The sequence below is a fragment of the Hyperolius riggenbachi genome, chromosome 1 (genome assembly GCF_040937935.1).
Source record: "Hyperolius riggenbachi isolate aHypRig1 chromosome 1, aHypRig1.pri, whole genome shotgun sequence".
In the NCBI taxonomy this organism is placed as follows: domain Eukaryota; kingdom Metazoa; phylum Chordata; class Amphibia; order Anura; family Hyperoliidae; genus Hyperolius; species Hyperolius riggenbachi.
The window spans coordinates 687,668,144-687,692,302 of record NC_090646.1 but is presented as its reverse complement, the minus strand read 5'-3'; the positions used below and the strand labels follow the sequence as shown (position 1 = coordinate 687,692,302).

General features: G+C 56.1%; 1 protein-coding gene across 1 annotated transcript in view; it reads right to left on the bottom strand.

Annotated features, from left to right (window-relative positions):
* Positions 1-24,159, bottom strand: part of SPAG8 (sperm associated antigen 8) — a 54,181-nt gene that overhangs the window by 7,065 nt on the left and 22,957 nt on the right. Inside the window, exons 3-5 of the mRNA XM_068272768.1 lie at positions 14,807-14,978; positions 7,472-7,517; positions 2,155-2,272 (exon numbers count right to left, since the gene is read on the bottom strand). Coding sequence (XP_068128869.1) covers positions 2,155-2,272; positions 7,472-7,517; positions 14,807-14,978 — 336 coding nt within the window. The remainder of the gene's footprint in view (positions 1-2,154; positions 2,273-7,471; positions 7,518-14,806; positions 14,979-24,159) is intronic.

Sequence of the window (24,159 nt, the reverse complement as noted above, 5' to 3'; positions counted from 1 at the left end):
CTCCCCCGGCGCTCCCACAGCCGACTCCCCCGGCGCTCCCAACAGCCGACTCCCCCGGCGCTCCCACAGCCGACTCCCCCGGCGCTCCCAGAGCAGACTCCCCCGGCGCTCCCAGAGCAGACTCCCCCGGCGCTCCCACGGCGCTCCCACAGCCGACTCCCCCGGCGCTCCCAGAGCAGACTCCCCCGGCGCTCCCAGAGGCGGCGCTCCCAGAGCAGACTCCCCCGGCCCTCCCAGAGCAGACTCCCCCGGCGCTCCCAGAGCAGACTCCCCCGGCGCTCCCAGAGCAGACTCCCCCGGCGCTCCCAGAGCAGACTCCCCCGGCGCTCCCAGAGCAGACTCCCCCGGCGCTCCCAGAGCAGACTCCCCCGGCGCTCCCAGAGCAGACTCCCCCGGCGCTCCCAGAGCAGACTCCCCCGGCGCTCCCAGAGCAGACTCCCCCGGCGCTCCCAACAGCCGACTCCCCCGGCGCTCCCAACAGCCGACTCCCCCGGCGCTCCCAACAGCCGACTCCCCCGGCGCTCCCAACAGCCGACTCCCCCGGCGCTCCCAGAGGCGGCGCTCCCAGAGCAGACTCCCCCGGCCCTCCCAGAGCAGACTCCCCCGGCGCTCCCAGAGCAGACTCCCCCGGCGCTCCCAGAGCAGACTCCCCCGGCGCTCCCAGAGCAGACTCCCCCGGCGCTCCCAGAGCAGACTCCCCCGGCGCTCCCAGAGCAGACTCCCCCGGCGCTCCCAGAGCAGACTCCCCCGGCGCTCCCAGAGCAGACTCCCCCGGCGCTCCCAGAGCCGGTTCCCCCGGCACTCCCAGGGGTGATTCCCCCGGCGCTCTCAGAGGCGACTCGCAGAGGCGACTCCCCCGGCGCTCCCAACAGCCGACTCCCCCGGCACTCCCAGAGGCGGCGCTCCCAGAGCAGACTCCTCCGGCCCTCCCAGAGCAGACTCCCCCGGCCCTCCCAGAGCCGACTCCCCTGGCGCTCCCAGAGCAGACTCCCCCGGCGCTCCCAACAGCCGACTCCCCCGGCGCTCCCACAGCCGACTCCCCCGGCGCTCCCACAGCCGACCCCCCCGGCGCTCCCAGAGCAGACTCCCCCGGCGCTCCCAGAGCAGACTCCCCCGGCGCTCCCACAGCCGACTCCCCCGGCGCTCCCAACAGCCGACTCCCCCGGCGCTCCCACAGCCGACTCCCCCGGCGCTCCCACAGCCGACTCCCCGGCGCTCCCAGAGCAGACTCCCCCGGCGCTCCCAGAGCAGACTCCCCCGGCGCTCCCACAGCCGACTCCCCCGGCGCTCCCACAGCCGACTCCCCCGGCGCTCCCACAGCCGACTCCCCCGGCGCTCCCAACAGCCGACTCCCCCGGCGCTCCCACAGCCGACTCCCCCGGCGCTCCCACAGCCGACTCCCCCGGCGCTCCCAGAGCCGACTCCCCCGGCGCTCCCACAGCCGACTCCCCCGGCGCTCCCAACAGCCGACTCCCCCGGCGCTCCCACAGCCGACTCCCCCGGCGCTCCCACAGCCGACTCCCCCGGCGCTCCCACAGCCGACTCCCCCGGCGCTCCCAACAGCCGACTCCCCCGGCGCTCCCAACAGCCGACTCCCCCGGCGCTCCCACAGCCGACTCCCCCGGCGCTCCCACAGCCGACTCCCCCGGCGCTCCCACAGCCTACTCCCCCGGCGCTCCCACAGCCGACTCCCCCGGCGCTCCCAGAGCAGACTCCCCCGGCGCTCCCAGAGGCGGCGCTCCCAGAGCAGACTCCCCCGGCCCTCCCAGAGCAGACTCCCCCGGCGCTCCCAGAGCAGACTCCCCGGCGCTCCCACAGCCGACTCCCCGGCGCTCCCACAGCCGACTCCCCCGGCGCTCCCACAGCCGACTCCCCCGGCGCTCCCACAGCCGACTCCCCCGGCGCTCCCAACAGCCGACTCCCCCAGCGCTCCCAACAGCCGACTCCCCTGGCGCTCCCAGAGCAGACTCCCCCGGCGCTCCCAGAGGCGGCGCTCCCAGAGCAGACTCCCCCGGCCCTCCCAGAGCAGACTCCCCCGGCCCTCCCAGAGCAGACTCCCCCGGCGCTCCCAGAGCAGACTCCCCCGGCCCTCCCAGAGCAGATTCCTAGCAGACTCCGCCTTCCTGTCTTTGGCTATAATAGAAGAAGACCTACCTTTGTAGGGGGTGTGGTCTTTGGAATAAATCCCTCTATGTGATAATCGCTCTTCATTGAAGATTCTGGCAGTGCCACCTCTTCAGGGGGAGAAGATAATTCCTCCAACACCTCCTGACTGCAACACAAATCATTCCGTTACTCCAACCACTGGGAGTACCAACAGAGGTCATATGTACTCCAACTACTGGGAGTACCAACAGAGGTCATATGTACTCCAACCACTGGGAGTACCAACAGAGGTCATATGTACTCCAACCACTGGGAGTACCAACAGAGGTCATATGTACTCCAACCACTGGGAGCACCAACAGAGGTCATATATACTCCAACCACTGGGAGTACCAACAGAGGTCATATGTACTCCAACCACTGGGAGTACCAACAGAGGTCATATGTACTCCAACCACTGGGAGTACCAACAGAGGTCACATGTACTCCAACCACTGGGAGTACCAACAGAGGTCACATGTACTCCAACCACTGGGGGTATCAACAGAAGTCATATGTACTCCAACCACTGGGAGTACCAACAGGGGTCATATGTACTCCAACCACTGGGGGTATCAACAGGGGTCACATGTACTCCAATCACTGGGAGTACCAACAGAGGTCATATGTAATCCAACCACTGGGAGTACCAACAGGGGTCATATGTACTCCAACCACTGGGAGTACCAACAGGGGTCACATGTACTCCAACCACTGGGGGTACCAACAGAGGTCATATGTACTCCAACCACTGGGAGTACCAACAGAGGTCACATGTACTCCAACCACTGGGAGTACCAACAGAGGTCATATGTACTCCAACCACTGGGAGCACCAACAGGGGTCATATGTACTCCAACCACTGGGAGTACCAACAGAGGTCATATGTACTCCAACCACTGGGGGTATCAACAGGGGTCACATGTACTCCAATCACTGGAAGTACCAACAGAGGTCACATGTACTCCAACCACTGGGGGTATCAACAGGGGTCATATGTACTCCAACCACTGGGAGTACCAACAGAGGTCACATGTACTCCAACCACTGGGAGTACCAACAGAGGTCATATGTACTCCAACCACTGGGAGCACCAACAGGGGTCACATGTACTCCAACCACTGGGGGTATCAACAGGGGTCATATGTACTCCAACCACTGGGAGTACCAACAGGGGTCATATGTACTCCAACCACTGGGAGTACCAACAGAGGTCATATGTACTCCAACCACTGGGGGTATCAACAGGGGTCACATGTACTCCAATCACTGGAAGTACCAACAGGGGTCATATGTACTCCAACCACTGGGAGTACCAACAGAGGTCATATGTACTCCAACCACTGGGGGTATCAACAGAGGTCATATGTACTCCAACCACTGGGAGTACCAACAGGGGTCATATGTACTCCAACCACTGGGAGTACCAACAGAGGTCATATGTACTCCAACCACTGGGAGTACCAACAGGGGTCACATGTACTCCAACCACTGGGAGTACCAACAAAGGTCACATGTACTCCAACCACTGGGAGTACCAACAAAGGTCACATGTACTCCAACCACTGGGAGTACCAACAGGGGTCACATGTACTCCAACCACTGGGGGTATCAACAGGGGTCACATGTACTCCAACCACTGGGGGTACCAACAGAGGTCATATGTACTCCAACCACTGGGGGTACCAACAGAGGTCATATGTACTCCAACCACTGGGGGTACCAACAGGGGTCACATGTACTCCAACCACTGGGGGTACCAACAGAGGTCATATGTACTCCAACCACTGGGGGTATCAACAGGGGTCACATGTACTCCAACCACTGGGGGTACCAACAGAGGTCATATGTACCCCAACCACTGGGGGTATCAACAGGGGTCATATGTACTCCAACCACTGGGGGTACCAACAGGGGTCATATGTACTCCAACCACTGGGGGTACCAACAGGGGTCATATGTACTCCAACCACTGGGGGTACCAACAGAGGTCATATGTACTCCAACCACTGGGGGTACCAACAGGGGTCACATGTACTCCAACCACTGGGGGTATCAACAGGGGTCATATGTACTCCAACCACTGGGAGTACCAACAGGGGTCATATGTACTCCAACCACTGGGAGTACCAACAGAGGTCATATGTACTCCAACCACTGGGGGTATCAACAGAGGTCATATGTACTCCAACCACTGGGGGTATCAACAGGGGTCATATGTACTCCAACCACTGGGAGTACCAACAGAGGTCACATGTACTCCAGCCACTGGGAGTACCAACAGAGGTCACATGTACTCCAGCCACTGGGAGTACCAACAGAGGTCACATGTACTCCAACCACTGGGAGTACCAACAGAGGTTATATGTACTCCAACCACTGGGGGTATCAACAGAGGTCATATGTACTCCAACCACTGGGGGTACCAACAGGGGTCACATGTACTCCAGCCACTGGGAGTACCAACAGAGGTCACATGTACTCCAACCACTGGGAGTACCAACAGAGGTCATATGTACTCCAACCACTGGGGGTACCAACAGAGGTCATATGTACTCCAATCACTGGGAGTACCGTCATATGTACCAATATACGTGGAGGCCGCACAGCACAGCCACATCTACACAGTGTACTCCAGCAGTGCTGTGATGAAAGATCAGGGGGTGCACTGTATGGTGATATAAGATTAGGGGGTGCACTGTACGGTGATATAAGATTAGGGCGTGCACTATATGGTGATATAAGATTACGGGGTGCACTGTGTATAAAATTAGGGGTGCACAGTACGGTGATCTATTAGGGGGTGCACTGTATGGTGATATGTGCGGTGGGTGCACTGTATGGTGATATAAGATTGGGGGGTGCACTGTATGGTGATATAAGATTGGGGGTGCACTGTATGGTGATATGTGCGGTGGGTGCTGGACGAGGGCTTTGCCAGGCCCTTGGCTGAGGGCTTTGCTGTGCACTGGGCTGAGGGCTTTGCTGGCTGCTGCCTTTCTGGGTGGGAGGGCTGAGCAGGGTGCACACTACCCGCCTGGACCTTGTGCACTTCACATGCAGGAAGTGTCCAGTGATGTCACTTCCGCACTTGAAGTGACCACGGATAGTGTGCGCCTTGATTTGCCTCTCTCCAGTGGCTGCTGACCTGAGGTCTGAAGAGAGGCAGCGGGGACCAGGAGGCACACTGGGGGTGGAGGCCCCATAAGAGAGTGGCGTCAGTGCCATGGCAACTGGCACCATATTTGGAGTACAATAGGGCTCACAGGTGATTTTCCCGTCTCCCTGGCGGCCCAGTCTGACTCTGCATTGCAATTAAAACTAGTGCAATTCATATGCATTAAATGGGCCTGATTCACAAAGCGGTGCAAACTTTTTTGCGGACTTTTGCGCGCGCAAAGTGCCGCGATTCGCGCGATCGCAGACTTTTGCGCGCACAAAAGTCCACGATCACGCGAATCGCGGCACTTTGCGCGCGAAAAAGTCCGCGAAAAAGTTTGCACCGCTTTGTGAATCAGGCCCAATGACTCTAGTTTCAAATTGAACCGAAAATGAACATTAAAGCTTAAAGGATACCCACGGTCATAGCCGGCCTTTGACCTGAACTGTCCCATGATTGTTTTTATGAATATTCCTGAAAGGTTGTAGCCTTCATTTTTAGGTATATTCAGGATAATGCACTCTATCCATCCATTCGTGGTTAGTAATAGTATTTGTTCTATTATACATATGTGACGTGTCACAGAGATCTGGGCATTTGGCGTGACGTGTCACGACGTCAAAAAAAGTTGGGAGCCCCTGTCCTAGGAGATATCTCAGGAGAAAAGGTGAATTGCATATGGGCCTGTATGTGTGTGTGTGCATGAGTGCGTGCGTGTGTGAGTGCGTGTGTGAGTGCGGGCGTGTGTGTGTGCGTGTGAGTGCGTGCGCGTGCACACGGGAAGAGGATGAAGGGTGGGGGGGGCACAAAAATCACGTTTCGCTCAGGGCGCTGCGAAACCTAAGGCCTGCCCTGCCCACGGTGACATGTGACATGATGAGACAGACATGTTTATGTACAGTGCCTGGCACACATATAAACTATACTGTGTTCCATTTTTTCCTTTCTCTGCCTGAAAGAGTTAAATATCAGGTATGTGACAGTTCCTGTCAGCGTGAGGACTGGGTCAGACTACAGTGTGACCCTCACTGATAAGAAATTACACCTATTAAACACAGGGGGCACACACTGGTATGGGGTACACAGGGGGCACACACACGGGTATGGGATACAAACACAGGTATGGGGTACACAGGAGGCACAAACACAGGTATGGGTTACACACTGGTATGGGGTACACAGGGGGCACACACGGGTATGGGGCACACACTGGTATGGGGTACACAGGAGGCACACACAGGTATGGGGTACACAGGGGGCACACACTGGTATGGGGTACACAGGGGGCACACACACAGGTATGGGGTACACAGGGGGCACACACACAGGTATGGGGTACACAGGGGGCACACACTGGTATGGGGGTACACAGGGGGCACACACTGGTATGGGGCACACACTGGTATGGGGCACACACACTGGTATCGGGTACACAGGAGGCATACACGGGTATGGGGTACACAGGAGGCACACACGGGTATGGGGTACACAGGAGGCACATGCACAGGTATGGGGTACACAGGAGGCACACACGGGTATGGGGCACACAGGGGGCACACACTGGTATGGGGCACACACACTGGTATGGGGTACACAGGAGGCACACACGGGTATGGGGTACACAGGAGGCACACACGGGTATGGGGTACACAGGAGGCACATGCACAGGTATGGGGTACACAGGAGGCACACACGGGTATGGGGCACACACGGGTATAGGGTACACAGGGGGCACACACGGGTATGGGGTACACACAGGTATGGGGCACACACGAGGCACACACTGGTATGGGGTACACAGAGGGCACACTGGTATGGGGTACACAGGAGGCACACCCTGGTATGGGGTACAAAGGGGGCACACACTGGTATGGGGGTACACAGGAGGCACACACACAGGTATGGGGTACACAGGAGGAACACACGGTATGGGGCACACACACGGGTATGGGGTACACAGGAGGCACACTGGTATGGGGTACACAGGGGGCACAAGGGTATGGGGTACACTGGGGGCACACACACGGGTATGGGGGTACACAGGAGGCACACACGGGTATGGGGTACACAGGGGGCACACACATGGATATGGGGTACACACACGGGTATGGGGTACACAGGGGGCACACACTGGTATGGGGGTACACAGGAGGCACACACTCTTACCTATATTTGTGCTGGAGGAATCTTCGGATTAGCTGTTCCCTCCGACCTAAACACATAATATACACAGATCACAGCATGCACGATTATGCCATCACTGACTGAAATGAGTGTACACCTGTGTGGTGGGTGTGGTCAGTGAGGGGAGATAGTGTATACCTGTGTGGTGGGTGTGGTCAGTGAGGGGAGATAGTGTATACCTGTGTGGTGGGTGTGGTCAGTGAGGGGAGATATCGGAAAATTGTATACTCACCTTCCGTAATTTTCCTTTCCTGGATCAAACGATGGCGGCATACATATGGGTTATGGCTCCGCCCCCTGAACCCAATAGGACAGACTACCTATAAAACCTTTTGACCCGCCCCCTCCAGCCATTCTTGGTGTAAATCAGTCCTCGAATGGACAAGAGGGAGGGATTGGTATGCCGCCATCATTTGATCCAGGAAAGGAAAATTACGGAAGGTGAGTATACAATTTTCCGATTTCCTGGACCAAACATGGCGGCATACATATGGGATGTAACAAATCACACTTGAGGGAGGGAATGCTGCAAAAGTAACAAAATTTATTTACACAGATAATACAGCTCTTCCAAAATCCACAGAAGACAAGGCAGCAGGATCAACATGATAATGTGCTTACAGAAGACCAACCTGCTGCTCTACATACAGATTCAACTGAAACCTTAGAAAAACATGCCCAGGAAGGCAGACATGCCCCTGGTAGAATGAGCATTAATCTCTCTCGGAACAGGTAACCCCCTAATGCTGTAACATTGCTGAATCGTCTTAACCAGCCAAGAAGCAATGGTCCTAGAGGTAACCTGCATGCCCTTCCTTGGACCTCTGAAATGAATAAATAAGTGGTCGGAAGACCTGAAAGAGGCCGTGGCCTCCAGATGAGACTTAATTGATTGTCCCACATCCAGTGGGTGACATGCCTCCTCCAAGAAGAAAGTGGGTAGAGAGAGTTCCTGATTTATATGGAATCCTGAAGCAACCTTTGGGATGAAATGTAACACAGGCCTAACCACTACCCTATCTGGGAAAAACTCCAATAGGTTATTGGCACAACCCAGGGCCTGTAAGTCTGAGACTCTCTTTCCGGATGCCATAGCGGTTAGAAAGACTGTTCTTAGAACTAAATTCTCCAAAGAAATTGGATTGAAGTGGGAAGAAAGGAGGGGAAGACAACACCTCCAATACCATTGTCAGATCCCACTTTGGGAAGAAAGGCTTTCTAGGTGGACGGATCTTGAAAACTGCTTGCACAAACTGTATCACCAATGGATGGACCGCCCATCGGTGGTTTGTCAAGGCTGAAAGAGCAGACACCTGAACTTTAATAGCTGCCACACTGAGACCCTTGCCCACTCCTGTTTGTAAAAAATCCAATATATTCTGGACGCAGACTGTCGAAGCCTTTATCTAGAGCATAAGCAACAAACTTCTCCCAGATACGATAATAAGTAGTATTCGTAGAAGGCTTCCTTGCTTTTAACAGAGTCTCTATCACCTGAGAGGAGCATCTGACATCAGTATACTTCTTCCTCTCAATTTCCAGGCCGCTAAACTCAGACCGCTGACTCCTGGATGAAGAAGGCGACCTTGTGACAGAAGATCGTGATTCGGTGGTAACTTGATTGGGTCTTCTATGCTCAGAAACATTGCTAAGGCGAACCAAGGTCTCCTGGGCCAGAAGGGAAGTATAGCGATGATCGTGCATCGCTCCCTGCAAAGCCTTTGAAGAAACCTGGGGATCAGAGGAAACGGAGGGAAGGCATATCCCAGGGAGAAGTTCCATTCTTGGACCAATCAATCCACTGCTGCTGCTGCTGCTGGGTGCTGAAAGCGAGAAAAGAATCTCTGTACTTTGTTGTTCTGGGGAGAGGCCAATAGATCTATCTGTGGATATCCCCACCTCCTGGTAATCCACTGGAAGATCCTCTTGACCAGAGACCACTCGTGGGGATCTGCAAATTCCCTGCTTAGGTGATCCGCTAATATATTCTTCTCTCCCGGCAGATAAGTTGCTGTGAGGTCTGACAGATTCCTCATTGCCCAGGCCATCAGATGTCCAGTCTCTTGAAGGAGTGACCGACTCCTGGTACCTCCCTGTCTCCTGATATAAGCCACTGCGGACACATTGTCTATCTTCAATAAGACCGATCTTCCGTATATCAGGTATTGGAAGGCCTTCAAGGCCAGGAAGGCCGCTCTCAGTTCCAGGAGATTCGAGGGAACTCCCTCCTGTAATGTCCTCCATTTGTTCTGCATCTGGATCCCATTGCAGTGGGCCCCCCAACCTCTTATACTGGCATCTGTGGTAATTACTATCGGCACATCTGGCTGGATCTGCCGACAATTCCTTAGATTCTGCTCCCTGGTCCACCATCTGAGGGAAATCCTCACCTGGAGGGGAAGATGGAACCTCTGTACCAAGCTTGTTCTGTTCCAATGAGGCAAAAAGAATATCTGAAGCTCCCTGAGGAACCAGTGTGCCCACTTTACCATCGGGATAGATGATGACAAGGTCCCCAACAGACTTAAACAGTCCCTGGTGGTCAGAAAAGGAACTTTCAGAGCCCTCTGCACCTTCATCTGGATTGTGACAATCTTCTGATCCGGCAGGCATACTTGATTTTGTATTGTCCTGAATCCTGTGCAGGAGAGAGCTGACTCTTCTTGGTATTTACTAACCAGCCCAGGCGATGGAGTAGATTGAGCAGGATTTCCTGATGTTGCAACAAAGATCCTGATGAAGTAACAGGATGTCGTCCAGGTAATGGTAAATCCTCAATCCCTGAAGCCTCAAATATGCAATTACTGGCAGTAGCACCTTGGTAAAGGTTCTTGGGGCTGTGGAGAGACCGAAGGGCAAACATTGGAACTGATAGGCTCTTCCATTTAGTGAGAACCTGAGAAACTTCTGGAACTCTCTTTTTATGGGAATGTGAAGGTAGGCATCGGATAAATCTACTGTCAACATCCAATCCCCTACAGCTATCATTGGAATGATGGATTGCAGAGACTCCATCTTGAAGTGACTGATCTTTATGTGTTTGTTCAGGAACTTCAGGTCGAGTATCGGTCTCCAGCCTCCTGTAGACTTTCTTACTAAGAATAGTGGAGAAAAGATTCCCCTCCGACATTCTTTGCTTGATAATGGAATGATCGCTTCTTCCTTCAGTAATGTCTCTACAAATTCGTTTAGGGTCTGAGACTTCTCGTTGTTTTGAGGCATGGTTGTGGCCATGAATTTGAAGTGTGGGGGATTCTTCTTGAACCTCCAGGAGTGACCCGTTTTCAGAGTATTTAACACCCAGGTATCTCTGATTATCCCTACCCAAGATCTCCAATAGAGGCCTAATCTGGCCCCTACCGGATAATCCTGAGTAAGCGCCCCATCAAAAACGCTTTGGATTCTGCAGAGTGTCGGAGGAAGCCTTTGCCTTCATCCCCTTCATAAAGGTGGACTGTGTCCCCTTCCAGCTTCTGTTAAACTGCCTCCCCGGCTTATAAGATCTTGCTTGTTGAAACCTGCTGTTAGGGACTCTTCTTGGGGCCTGCTGTCTGAAGGGCCTCTGTTTCCTATCCTGCGGAATCAGGCCCGATTTTCCTCCCGTCACCATCGAAATAGCACTATCCATCTGAGCGCCAAACAAACGGGAACCATCAAAGGGAATCTTACACCAATTAGACTTTGATGCTTGATCGGCTGACCAGGGCTTCAGCCACAGGGCCCTTCTGGCGGTGACACTGTATAACATTGATCTTGCCGCTGATCTAATGATGTCAATGGCCGCTTCCCCCATGAAATCTCCTGTCAATTTCAACTCATCCAGAGCTTTTATGATCTCCTGCTTGTCAGCACCTGCATTGATTGCTGCCTCCACGTTGTCTACCCACACACGAGTGGCCTTTGCTAGGGAGGTCAAGGCGATGGCTGGCCTGCAGGCTGAACCAGCAGACAGAAAGGCCTTTTTAACATCCGTGTCTATCTTCCTGTCTAAAGGTTCCTTGAAGGCAACCACGTTCTCCATAGGCAGAGTCACATGCTTGGCCAGTCTGGCCACTGATGCATCAACTACTGGCGCAGAGTCCAATAACTTTGCATCCTCCTGCCTCAGAGGATAAAGTTTAGACAGTTTATTATTGAGAGATGGTTTTTGTTCCACCTTACTCCATTCTTTCAGCATAACATCTTTTATCACTTTCATGAATGGGAAAACCTTTGGTTGCTGGTCTAAATGAGGATAGTACTTATCTGGCTCCTGCACTGTACCCTCCTCATCTTGCCATTCAATAGCTGCCTTAATAGCTGTAAGAAATGCAGGCACTAGGGCAAAATTAAACCCCACTGGGGATAAATCCTCTTGAGACAGATGGTCTTCCGGAAGAGCCTGAGCAACTGCTGCTGTCCCAGGCTGAAAAGGTGCCATATTCTGGAAAGTCTCCTGCACCGCCTGTTGGATGAAAGCTAACACCTGTTGGTTATCAGAGTCTCTGTCCCTTCCAAGCTCTGCAAAGCAGGCCTCGCAAACCCTCTTATCAGGCATTGCTGGCAGGGAGCATGACCAGCATTGATTCTGAACAGGTCTCTGGAAAGGCTCAAAGGGGTCTGATTCTGGAGACCTATTCCACTCCCCCCTGCCTTTCCTAGGGGACCTATTCTCATAGCGTCCTCTCCGTCTATCGGCGGAAAAGCGATCAGTGGACCGCTCTCTCCTTCTGTCTCTGGAACGTCTATGTGAAGGGGAACGGTACTGCCGTCTCCTAGACGATTCCCTGTATCTTCTGCTTCTGCTCCGGGATCTACTTCTGCGGTCTCTAGGAGATCTTCTCCGGGATCTACTCCTATGCTCTCTGGAGGACCTTCTCCTGGCTGCAGACTTGTTACGGGAATGATGGCTCCTGTCTCTGGAACGTGACCGAGATTGCCGTCTCTTAGATGCCGACTTGCGATCTTTCGGCACCTGGCCACTTCCTCCTTCCCCGGACTGTGGAAACATAGAATACACATATATGTTTCCACAAGAATCCGTGTATGCCAGAAATACAAAAAAAGGGAAAGCACTCTTTTAACCTGGAACCCCTGTGCTTGGGAGAACTTTAAAAGGATCACCCTGTGTGCATAATCAGAAAGGCTGCTTTTAGCAGCCCATTACCTGACAACGACCACCTCCTCTCTAGGCTCCACATTATCCATTTCTCTATTTAAGAGAAAGATAAAGAGCCATAAGAAAGTTTACCATAACAGCATACAAATTGCATAGCATTGCATTGCATTTCATAATAATACTGTGAATCATACCTGCTCCAGCAGACAGATCAGCATGTAATCCTGGGTCAGATCAGCTTCAGCTCGTACAGCCCTCAGCTCAGTCCCCTGTCAGCGCCTGCTGTCTCAATCAGAGACGCCAAAGCAGCGTGCCGAGACTCAGAGCTGCTTCCGGGTCCTCCCCAAATGCAGAAGAGCAGCCAATCAGCGGCGACTCTGCAAATCTCGCCTCTCGCGAGAGTTCCTGCGCATCGGCGCTATGATGCTAGACGGAGGGGTCAGGCGGCGCCATTAAGAAAGAGGGCAGCCGGCCACAAACAGCAAAGCTGCTGCACACGGAGGAAAACGCCATTAAACCCTATTTAAGGGTACAGGACGCTCCTCAAGGACGGGAGAGGCTGAACCCGTCCTGCACAGGCTTGAAAAAAAAAAGAAAGGTAGAAGAAAAATAAAGAAAAATAAAAGGAAAAAAATAGGCAACCTGTCCATTCGAGGACAGAAAAAAAGAATGGCTGGAGGGGGCGGGTCAAAAGGTTTTATAGGTAGTCTGTCCTATCGGGTTCAGGGGGCGGAGCCATAACCCATATGTATGCCGCCATGTTTGGTCCAGGAAATGTATACCTGTGTGGTGGGTGTGGTCAGTGAGGGGAGATAGTGTATACCTGTGTGGTGGGTGTGGTCAGTGAGGGGAGATAGTGTATACCTGTGTGGTGGGTGTGGTCAGTGAGGGGAGATGTCAGTGTATACCTGTGTGGTGGGTGTGGTCAGTGAGGGGAGATGTCAGTGTATACCTGTGTGGTGGGTGTGGTCAGTGAGGGGAGATATCAGTGTATACCTGTGTGGTGGGTGTGGTCAGTGAGGGGAGATATCAATATATACCTGTGTGGTGGGTGTGGTCAGTGAGGGGAGATGTCAGTGTATACCTGTGTGGTGGGTGTGGTCAGTGAGGGGAGATGTCAGTGTATACCTGTGTGGTGGGTGTGGTCAGTGAGGGGAGATAGTGTATACCTGTGTGGTGGGTGTGGTCAGTGAGGGGAGATGTCAGTGTATACCTGTGTGGTGGGTGTGGTCAGTGAGGGGAGATGTCAGTGTATACCTGTGTGGTGGGTGTGGTCAGTGAGGGGAGATGTCAGTGTATACCTGTGTGGTGGGTGTGGTCAGTGAGGGGAGATGTCAGTGTATACCTGTGTGGTGGGTGTGGTCAGTGAGGGGAGATGTCAGTGTATACCTGTGTGGTGGGTGTGGTCAGTGAGGGGAGATGTCAGTGTATACCTGTGTGGTGGGTGTGGTCAGTGAGGGGAGATGTCAGTGTATACCTGTGTGGTGGGTGTGGTCAGTGAGGGGAGATATCAGTGTATACCTGTGTGGTGGGTGTGGTCAGTGAGGGGAGATATCAGTGTATACCTGTGTGGTGGGTGTGGTCAGTGAGGGGAGATATCAGTGTATACCTGTGTGGTGGGTGTGGTCAGTGAGGGGAGATATCAGTGTATACCTGTGTGGTGGGTGTGGTCAGTGAGGGGAGATAGTGTATACCTGTGTGGTGGGTGTGGTCAGTGAGGGGAGATATCAGTGTATACCTGTGTGGTGGGTGTGGTCAGTGAGGGGAGATAGTGTATACCTGTGTGGTGGGTGTGGTCAGTGAGGGGAGATATCAGTGTATACCTGTGTGGTGGGTGTGGTCAGTGAGGGGAGATGTCAGTGTATACCTGTGTGGTGGGTGTGGTCAGTGAGGGGAGATGTCAGTGTATACCTGTGTGGTGGGTGTGGTCAGTGAGGGGAGATGTCAGTGTATACCTGTGTGGTGGGTGTGGTCAGTGAAGGGAGATATCATTGTATACCTGTGTGGTGGGTGTGGTCAGTGAAGGGAGATATCAGTGTATACCTGTGTGGTGGGTGTGGTCAGTGAGGGGAGATATCAGTGTATACCTGTGTGGTGGGTGTGGTCAGTGAGGGGAGATATCAGTGTATACCTGTGTGGTGGGTGTGGTCAGTGAAGGGAGATATCAGTGTATACCTGTGTGGTGGGTGTGGTCAGTGAAGGGAGATATCAGTGTATACCTGTGTGGTGGGTGTGGTCAGTTGCAGGCATTTGGTAAGAGTCTTGCTTGGTGGTGAGATCAGCGATTTGGGCCAGAAGGTCGGTGGTGAGAATGCCGCGGTGACCGTGCCTGTGGGCGTGTCCTTCTCCGATGGGATCCACAGGAGAGCTGTCCAGGCCTGCAGTCGCCCTCTAAGGGAAACAGAGTGACTGTACATGTGACTATATCCATGTAATATGTACAACAATGTAGCATCTATACAAGATGCCCAGAGCATTACTAATACACCAGCCATGTGCCCCCAGAGCATTACTAATACACCAGCCATGTGCCCCCAGAGCATTACTAATACACCAGCCATGTGCCCCCAGAGCATTACTAATACACCAGCCATGTGCCCCCAGAGCATTACTAATACACCAGCCATGTGCCCCCAGAACATTACTAATACACCAGCCATGTGCCCCCAGAGCATTACTAATACACCAGCCATGTGCCCCCAGAACATTACTAATACACCAGCCATGTAACCCCAGAGCATTACTAATACACCAGCCATGTGCCCCCAGAGCATTACTAATACACCAGCCATGTGCCCCCAGAACATTACTAATACACCAGCCATGTGCCCCCAGAGCATTACTAATACACCAGCCATGTGCCCCCAGAGCATTACTAATACACCAGCCATGTGCCCCCAGAGCATTACTAATACACCAGCCATGTGCCCCCAGAGCATTACTAATACACCAGCCATGTGCCCCCAGAGCATTACTAATACACCAGCCATGTGCCCCCAGAGCATTACTAATACACCAGCCATGTGCCCCCAGAGCATTACTAATACACCAGCCATGTGCCACCAGAGCATTACTAATACACCAGCCATGTGCCCCCAGAGCATTACTAATACACCAGCCATGTGCCCCCAGAGCATTACTAATACACCAGCCATGTGCCCCCAGAGCATTACTAACACACCAGCCATGTAACCCCAGAGCATTACTAATACACCAGCCATGTGCCCCCAGAGCATTACTAATACACCAGCCATGTGCCCCCAGAGCGGGAGGCACCCCTCATACACCAGCCATGTAACCCCAGAGCTCCTCATACACCAGCCATGTGCCCCCAGAGCTGGAGGAGCTCCTCATACACCAGCCATGTACCCCCAGAGCTGGAGGAGACCCTCATACACCAGCCATGTACCCCCAGAGCTGGAGGAGCCCTCATACACCAGCCATGTACCCCCAGAGCTGGAGGAACCCTCATACACCAGCCATGTACCCCCAGAGCTGGAGGAGCCCCTCATACACCAGCCATGTACCCCCAGAGCTGGAGGAGCCCTCATACACCAGACATGTACCCCCAGAGCTGGAGGAGACCCTCACACACAAGCCATGTACCCCCAGAGCCCCTCATACACCAGCCATGTACCCGCAGAGCTGGAGGAGCTCCTCATACACCAGCCATTTACCCCCAGAGCTGGAGGAGCTCCTCATACACCAGCCATGTACCCCCAGAGCTAGAGGAGACCCTCATACACCAGCCATTTACCCCCAGAGCAGGAGGAGCCCTCATTCACCAGCCATGTACCCCCAGAGCCCCTCATACACCAGCCATGTACCGCCAGAGCTCCTCATACACCAGCCATGTACCCCCAGAGCTGGAGGAGCTCCTCATACACCAGCCATGTATCCCCAGAGCTCCTCATACACCAGCCATGTACCCCCAGAGCTGGAGGAGCCCCTCATACACCAGCCATGTACCCCCAGAGCTGGAGGAGCTCCTCATACACCAGCCATGTACCCCCAGAGCTGGAGGAGCTCCTCATACACCAGCCATGTACCCCCAGAGCTCCTCATACACCAGCCATGTACCCCCAGAGCTGGAGGAGACCCTCACACACCAGCCATGTACCCCCAGAGCTGGAGGAGCGCCTCATACACCAGCCATGTACCCCCAGAGCCCCTCATACACCAGCCATGTACCCCTAGAGCCCCTCTTACACCAGCCATGTACCCCCAGAGCTCCTCATACACCAGCCATGTACCCCCAGAGCTGGAGGAGCCCCTCATACACCAGCCATGTACCCCCAGAGCCCCTCATACACCAGCCATGTACCCCCAGAGCCCCTCATACACCAGCCATGTACCCCCAGAGCTGGAGGAGCCCCTCATACACCAGCCATGTACCCCCAGAGCCCCTCATACACCAGCCATGTACCCCCAGAGCTGGAGGAGCCCCTCATACACCAGCCATGTACCCCCAGAGCCCCTCATACACCAGCCATGTACCCCCAGAGCTGGAGGAGCCCCTCATACACCAGCCATGTACCCCCAGAGCTTGAGGAGCCCTCATACACCAGCCATGTACTCCCAGAGCCCCTCATACACCAGCCATGTACCCCCAGAGCTGGAGGAGCCCCTCATACACCAGCCATGTACCCCCAGAGCTGAAGGAGCCCCTCATACACCAGCCATGTACCCCCAGAGCTGGAGGAGCTCCTCATACACCAGCCATGTACCCCCAGAGCTGGAGAAGCCCTCATACACCAGCCATGTACCCCCAGAGCTGGAGAAGCCCTCATACACCAGCCATGTACCCCCAGAGCTGGAGGAGCTCCTCATACACCAGCCATGTACCCCCAGAACTGGAGGAGCCCCTCATACAGCAGCCATGTACCCCCAGAGCTGGAGGAGCTCCTCATACACCAGCCATGTACCCCCAGAGCTCCTCATACACCAGCCATGTACCCCCAGAGCTGCAGGAGCCCCTCATACACCAGCCATGTACCCCCAGAGCTCCTCATACACCAGCCATGTACCTCCAGAGCTGGAGGAGCCCCTCATACACCAGCCATGTACCCCAAGAGCTGGAGGAGCCCTCATACACCAGCCATGTACCCCCAGAGCTGGAGGAGACCTCATACACCAGCCATGTACCCCCAGAGCTCCTCATACACCAGCCATGTACCCCCAGAGCTGGAGGAGCTCCTCATACACCAGCCATGTATCCCCAGAGCTCCTCATACACCAGCCATGTACCCCCAGAGCTGGAGGAGCCCCTCATACACCAGCCATGTACCCCCAGAGCTGGAGGAGCTCCTCATACACCAGCCATGTACCCCCAGAGCTGGAGGAGCTCCTCATACACCAGCCATGTACCCCCAGAGCTCCTCATACACCAGCCATGTACCCCCAGAGCTGGAGGAGACCCTCACACACCAGCCATGTACCCCCAGAGCTGGAGGAGCGCCTCATACACCAGCCATGTACCCCCAGAGCCCCTCATACACCAGCCATGTACCCCTAGAGCCCCTCTTACACCAGCCATGTACCCCCAGAGCTCCTCATACACCAGCCATGTACCCCCAGAGCTGGAGGAGCCCCTCATACACCAGCCATGTACCCCCAGAGCCCCTCATACACCAGCCATGTACCCCCAGAGCTGGAGGAGCCCCTCATACACCAGCCATGTACCCCCAGAGCCCCTCATACACCAGCCATGTACCCCCAGAGCTGGAGGAGCCCCTCATACACCAGCCATGTACCCCCAGAGCTTGAGGAGCCCTCATACACCAGCCATGTACCCCCAGAGCTGGAGGAGCCCCTCATACACCAGCCATGTACCCCCAGAGCTTGAGGAGCCCTCATACACCAGCCATGTACTCCCAGAGCCCCTCATCCACCAGCCATGTACCCCCAGAGCTGGAGGAGCCCCTCATACACCAGCCATGTACCCCCAGAGCTGGAGGAGCCCCTCATACACCAGCCATGTACCCCCAGAGCTGGAGGAGCTCCTCATACACCAGCCATGTACCCCCAGAGCTGGAGAAGCCCTCATACACCAGCCATGTACCCCCAGAGCTGGAGAAGCCCTCATACACCAGCCATGTACCCCCAGAGCTGCAGGAGCTCCTCATACACCAGCCATGTACCCCCAGAACTGGAGGAGCCCCTCATACAGCAGCCATGTACCCCCAGAGCTGGAGGAGCTCCTCATACACCAGCCATGTACCCCCAGAGCTCCTCATACACCAGCCATGTACCCCCAGAGCTGCAGGAGCCCCTCATACACCAGCCATGTACCCCCAGAGCTGCAGGAGCCCCTCATACACCAGCCATGTACCCCCAGAGCTCCTCATACACCAGCCATGTACCCCCAGAGCTGGAGGAGCCCCTCATACACCAGCCATGTACCCCCAGAGCTGGAGGAGCCCTCATACACCAGCCATGTACCCCCAGAGCTGGAGGAGACCTCATACACCAGCCATGTACCCCCAGAGCTCCTCATACACCAGCCATGTACCCCCAGAGCTGGAGGAGCTCCTCATACACCAGCCATGTATCCCCAGAGCTCCTCATACACCAGCCATGTACCCCCAGAGCTGGAGGAGCCCCTCATACACCAGCCATGTACCCCCAGAGCTGGAGGAGCTCCTCATACACCAGCCATGTACCCCCAGAGCTGGAGGAGCTCCTCATACACCAGCCATGTACCCCCAGAGCTCCTCATACACCAGCCATGTACCCCCAGAGCTGGAGGAGACCCTCACACACCAGCCATGTACCCCCAGAGCTGGAGGAGCGCCTCATACACCAGCCATGTACCCCCAGAGCCCCTCATACACCAGCCATGTACCCCTAGAGCCCCTCTTACACCAGCCATGTACCCCCAGAGCTCCTCATACACCAGCCATGTACCCCCAGAGCTGGAGGAGCCCCTCATACACCAGTCATGTACCCCCAGAGCCCCTCATACACCAGCCATGTACCCCCAGAGCCCCTCATACACCAGCCATGTACCCCAAGAGCTGGAGGAGCCCCTCATACACCAGCCATGTACCCCCAGAGCCCCTCATACACCAGCCATGTACCCCCAGAGCTGGAGGAGCCCCTCATACACCAGCCATGTACCCCCAGAGCTTGAGGAGCCCTCATACACCAGCCATGTACCCCCAGAGCTGGAGGAGCCCCTCATACACCAGCCATGTACCCCCAGAGCTTGAGGAGCCCTCATACACCAGCCATGTACTCCCAGAGCCCCTCATACACCAGCCATGTACCCCCAGAGCTGGAGGAGCCCCTCATACACCAGCCATGTACCCCCAGAGCTGGAGGAGCCCCTCATACACCAGCCATGTACCCCCAGAGCTGGAGGAGCTCCTCATACACCAGCCATGTACCCCCAGAGCTGGAGAAGCCCTCATACACCAGCCATGTACCCCCAGAGCTGGAGAAGCCCTCATACACCAGCCATGTACCCCCAGAACTGGAGGAGCCCCTCATACAGCAGCCATGTACCCCCAGAGCTGGAGGAGCTCCTCATACACCAGCCATGTACCCCCAGAGCTCCTCATACACCAGCCATGTACCCCCAGAGCTGCAGGAGCCCCTCATACACCAGCCATGTACCCCCAGAGCTCCTCATACACCAGCCATGTACCCCCAGAGCTGGAGGAGCCCCTCATACACCAGCCATGTACCCCCAGAGCTGGAGGAGCCCTCATACATCAGCCATGTACCCCCAGAGCTGGAGGAGACCTCATACACCAGCCACTTACCCCCAGAGCTCCTCATACACCAGCCATGTACCCCCAGAGCTGGAGGAGCTCCTCATACACCAGCCATGTATCCCCAGAGCTCCTCATACACCAGCCATGTACCCCCAGAGCTGGAGGAGCCCCTCATACACCAGCCATGTACCCCCAGAGCTGGAGGAGCTCCTCATACACCAGCCATGTACCCCCAGAGCTGGAGGAGCTCCTCATACACCAGCCATGTACCCCCAGAGCTCCTCATACACCAGCCATGTACCCCCAGAGCTGGAGGAGACCCTCACACACCAGCCATGTACCCCCAGAGCTGGAGGAGCGCCTCATACACCAGCCATGTACCCCCAGAGCCCCTCATACACCAGCCATGTACCCCCAGAGCCCCTCATACACCTGCCATGTACCCCCAGAGCTCCTCATACACCAGCCATTTACCCCCAGAGCTGGAGGAGCCCCTCATACACCAGCCATGTACCCCCAGAGCCCCTCATACACCAGCCATGTACCCCCAGAGCCCCTCATACACCAGCCATGTACCCCCAGAGCTGGAGGAGCCCCTCATACACCAGCCATGTACCCCCAGAGCCCCTCATACACCAGCCATGTACCCCCAGAGCTGGAGGAGCCCCTCATACACCAGCCATGTACCCCCAGAGCCCCTCATACACCAGCCATGTACCCCCAGAGCTGGAGGAGCCCTCATACACCAGCCATGTACCCCCAGAGCTTGAGGAGCCCTCATACACCAGCCATGTACCCCCAGAGTCCCTCATACACCAGCCATGTACCCCCAGAGCTGGAGGAGCCCCTCATACACCAGCCATGTACCCCCAGAGCTGGAGGAGCCCCTCATACACCAGCCATGTACCCCCAGAGCTGGAGGAGCTCCTCATACACCAGCCATGTACCCCCAGAGCTGGAGGAGCTCCTCATACACCAGCCATGTACCCCCAGAGCTGGAGAAGCCCTCATACACCAGCCATGTACCCCCAGAGCTGGAGGAGCTCCTCATACACCAGCCATGTACCCCCAGAGCTGGAGGAGCCCCTCATACGGCAGCCATGTACCCCCAGAGCTGGAGGAGCTCCTCATACACCAGCCATGTACCCCCAGAGCTCCTCATACACCAGCCATGTACCCCCAGAGCTGCAGGAGCCCCTCATACACCAGCCATGTACCCCCAGAGCTCCTCATACACCAGCCATGTACCCCCAGAGCTGGAGGAGCTCCTCATACACCAGCCATGTACCCCCAGAGCTGGAGGAGCCCCTCATACAGCAGCCATGTACCCCCAGAGCTCCTCATACACCAGCCATGTACCCCCAGAGCTGGAGGAGCCCCTCATACACCAGCCATGTACCCCCAGAGCTGGGGGAGCCCGTCATACACCAGCCATGTACCCCCAGAGCTCCTCATACAGCAGCCATGTACCCCCAGAGCCCCTCATACACCAGCCATGTACCCCCAGAGCTGGAGGAGCCCCTCATACACCAGCCATGTACCCCCAGAGCTGGAGGAGCCCCTCATACACCAGCCATGTACCCCCAGAGCTCCTCATACACCAGCCATGTACCCCCAGAGCTGGAGGAGCCCTCATACACCAGCCATGTACCCCCAGAGCTGGAGGAGCCCTCATACACCAGCCATGTACCCCCAGAGCCCCTTATACACCAGCCATGTACCCCCAGAGCTCCTCATACACCAGCCATGTACCCCCAGAGCTCCTCATACACCAGCCATGTACCCCCAGAGCCCCTTATACACCAGCCATGTACCCCCAGAGCCCCTCATACACCAGCCATGTACCCCCAGAGCTCCTCATACACCAGCCATGTACCCCCAGAGCTCCTCATACACCAGCCATGTACCCCCAGAGCTGGAGGAGCTCCTCATACACCAGCCATGTACCCCCAGAGCCCCTCATACACCAGCCATGTACCCCCAGAGCTCCTCATACACCAGCCATGTACCCCCAGAGCTGGAGGAGCCCTCATACACCAGCCATGTACCCCCAGATCTGGAGGAGCCCTCATACACCAGCCATGTACCCCCAGAGCTGGAGGAGCTCCTCATACACCAGCCATGTACCCCCAGAGCTGGAGGAGCCCTCGTACACCAGCCATGTACCCCCAGAGCTGGAGGAGCCCTCGTACACCAGCCATGTACCCCCAGAGCTGGAGGAGCCCTCATACACCAGCCATGTACCCCCAGAGCTCCTCATACACCAGCCATGTACCCCCAGAGCCCCTTATACACCAGCCATGTACCCCCAGAGCCCCTCATACACCAGCCATGTACCCCCAGAGCCCCTCATACACCAGCCATGTACCCCCAGAGCCCCTCATACACCAGCCATGTACCCCCAGAGCCCCTCATACACCAGCCATGTACCCCCAGAGCCCCTCATACACCAGCCATGTACCCCCAGGGCCCCTCATACACCAGCCATGTACCCCCAGAGCCCCTCATACACCAGCCATGTACCCCCAGAGCCCCTCATACACCAGCCATGTACCACCAGAGCCCCTCATACAGCAGCCATGTACCCCCAGAGCCCCTCATACACCAGCCATGTACCCCCAGAGCCCCTCATACACCAGCCATGTACCCCCAGAGCCCCTCATACACCAGCCATGTACCCCCAGAGCCCCTGATACAGCAGCCATGTACCTCCAGAGCCCGTCATACACCAGCCATGTACCCCCAGAGCCCCTCATACACTAGCCATGTACCCCCAGAGCCCCTCATACACCAGTCATGTACCCCCAGAGCCCCTCATACACCAGCCATGTACCCCCAGAGCCCCTCATACAGCAGCCATGTACCCCCAGAGCCCCTCATACAGCAGCCATGTACCCCCAGAGCCCCTCATACAGCAGCCATGTACCCCCAGAGCCCCTCATACACCAGCCATGTACCCCCAGAGCCCCTCATACAGCAGCCATGTACCCCCAGAGCCCCTCATACAGCAGCCATGTACCCCCAGAGCCCCTCATACACCAGCCATGTACCCCCAGAGCCCCTCATACACCAGCCATGTACCCCCAGAGCCCCTCATACACCAGCCATGTACCCCCAGAGCCCCTCATACACCAGCCATGTACCCCCAGAGCCCCTCATACACCAGCCATGTACCCCCAGAGCCCCTCATACACCAGCCATGTACCCCCAGAGCCCCTCATACACCAGCCATGTACCCCCAGAGCCCCTCATACACCAGCCATGTACCCCCAGAGCCCCTCATACACCAGCCATGTACCCCCAGAGCCCCTCACACACCAGCCATGTACCCCCAGAGCCCCTCACACACCAGCCATGTACCCCCAGAGCCCCTCATACACCAGCCATGTACCCCCAGAGCCCCTCATACACCAGCCATGTACCCCCAGAGCCCCTCATACACCAGCCATGTACCCCCAGAGCCCCTCATACACCAGCCATGTACCCCCAGAGCCCCTCATACACCAGCCATGTACCCCCAGAGCCCCTCATACACCAGCCATGTACCCCCAGAGCCCCTCATACACCAGCCATGTACCCCCAGAGCTCCTCATACACCAGCCATGTACCCCCAGAGCCCCTCATACAGCAGCCATGTACCCCCAGAGCCCCTCATACACCAGCCATGTACCCCCAGAGCCCCTCATACACCAGCCATGTACCCCCAGAGCCCCTCATACACCAGCCATGTACCCCCAGAGCCCCTCATACACCAGCCATGTACCCCCAGAGCCCCTCATACAGCAGCCATGTACCCCCAGAGCCCCTCATACACCAGCCATGTACCCCCAGAGCCCCTCATACACCAGCCATGT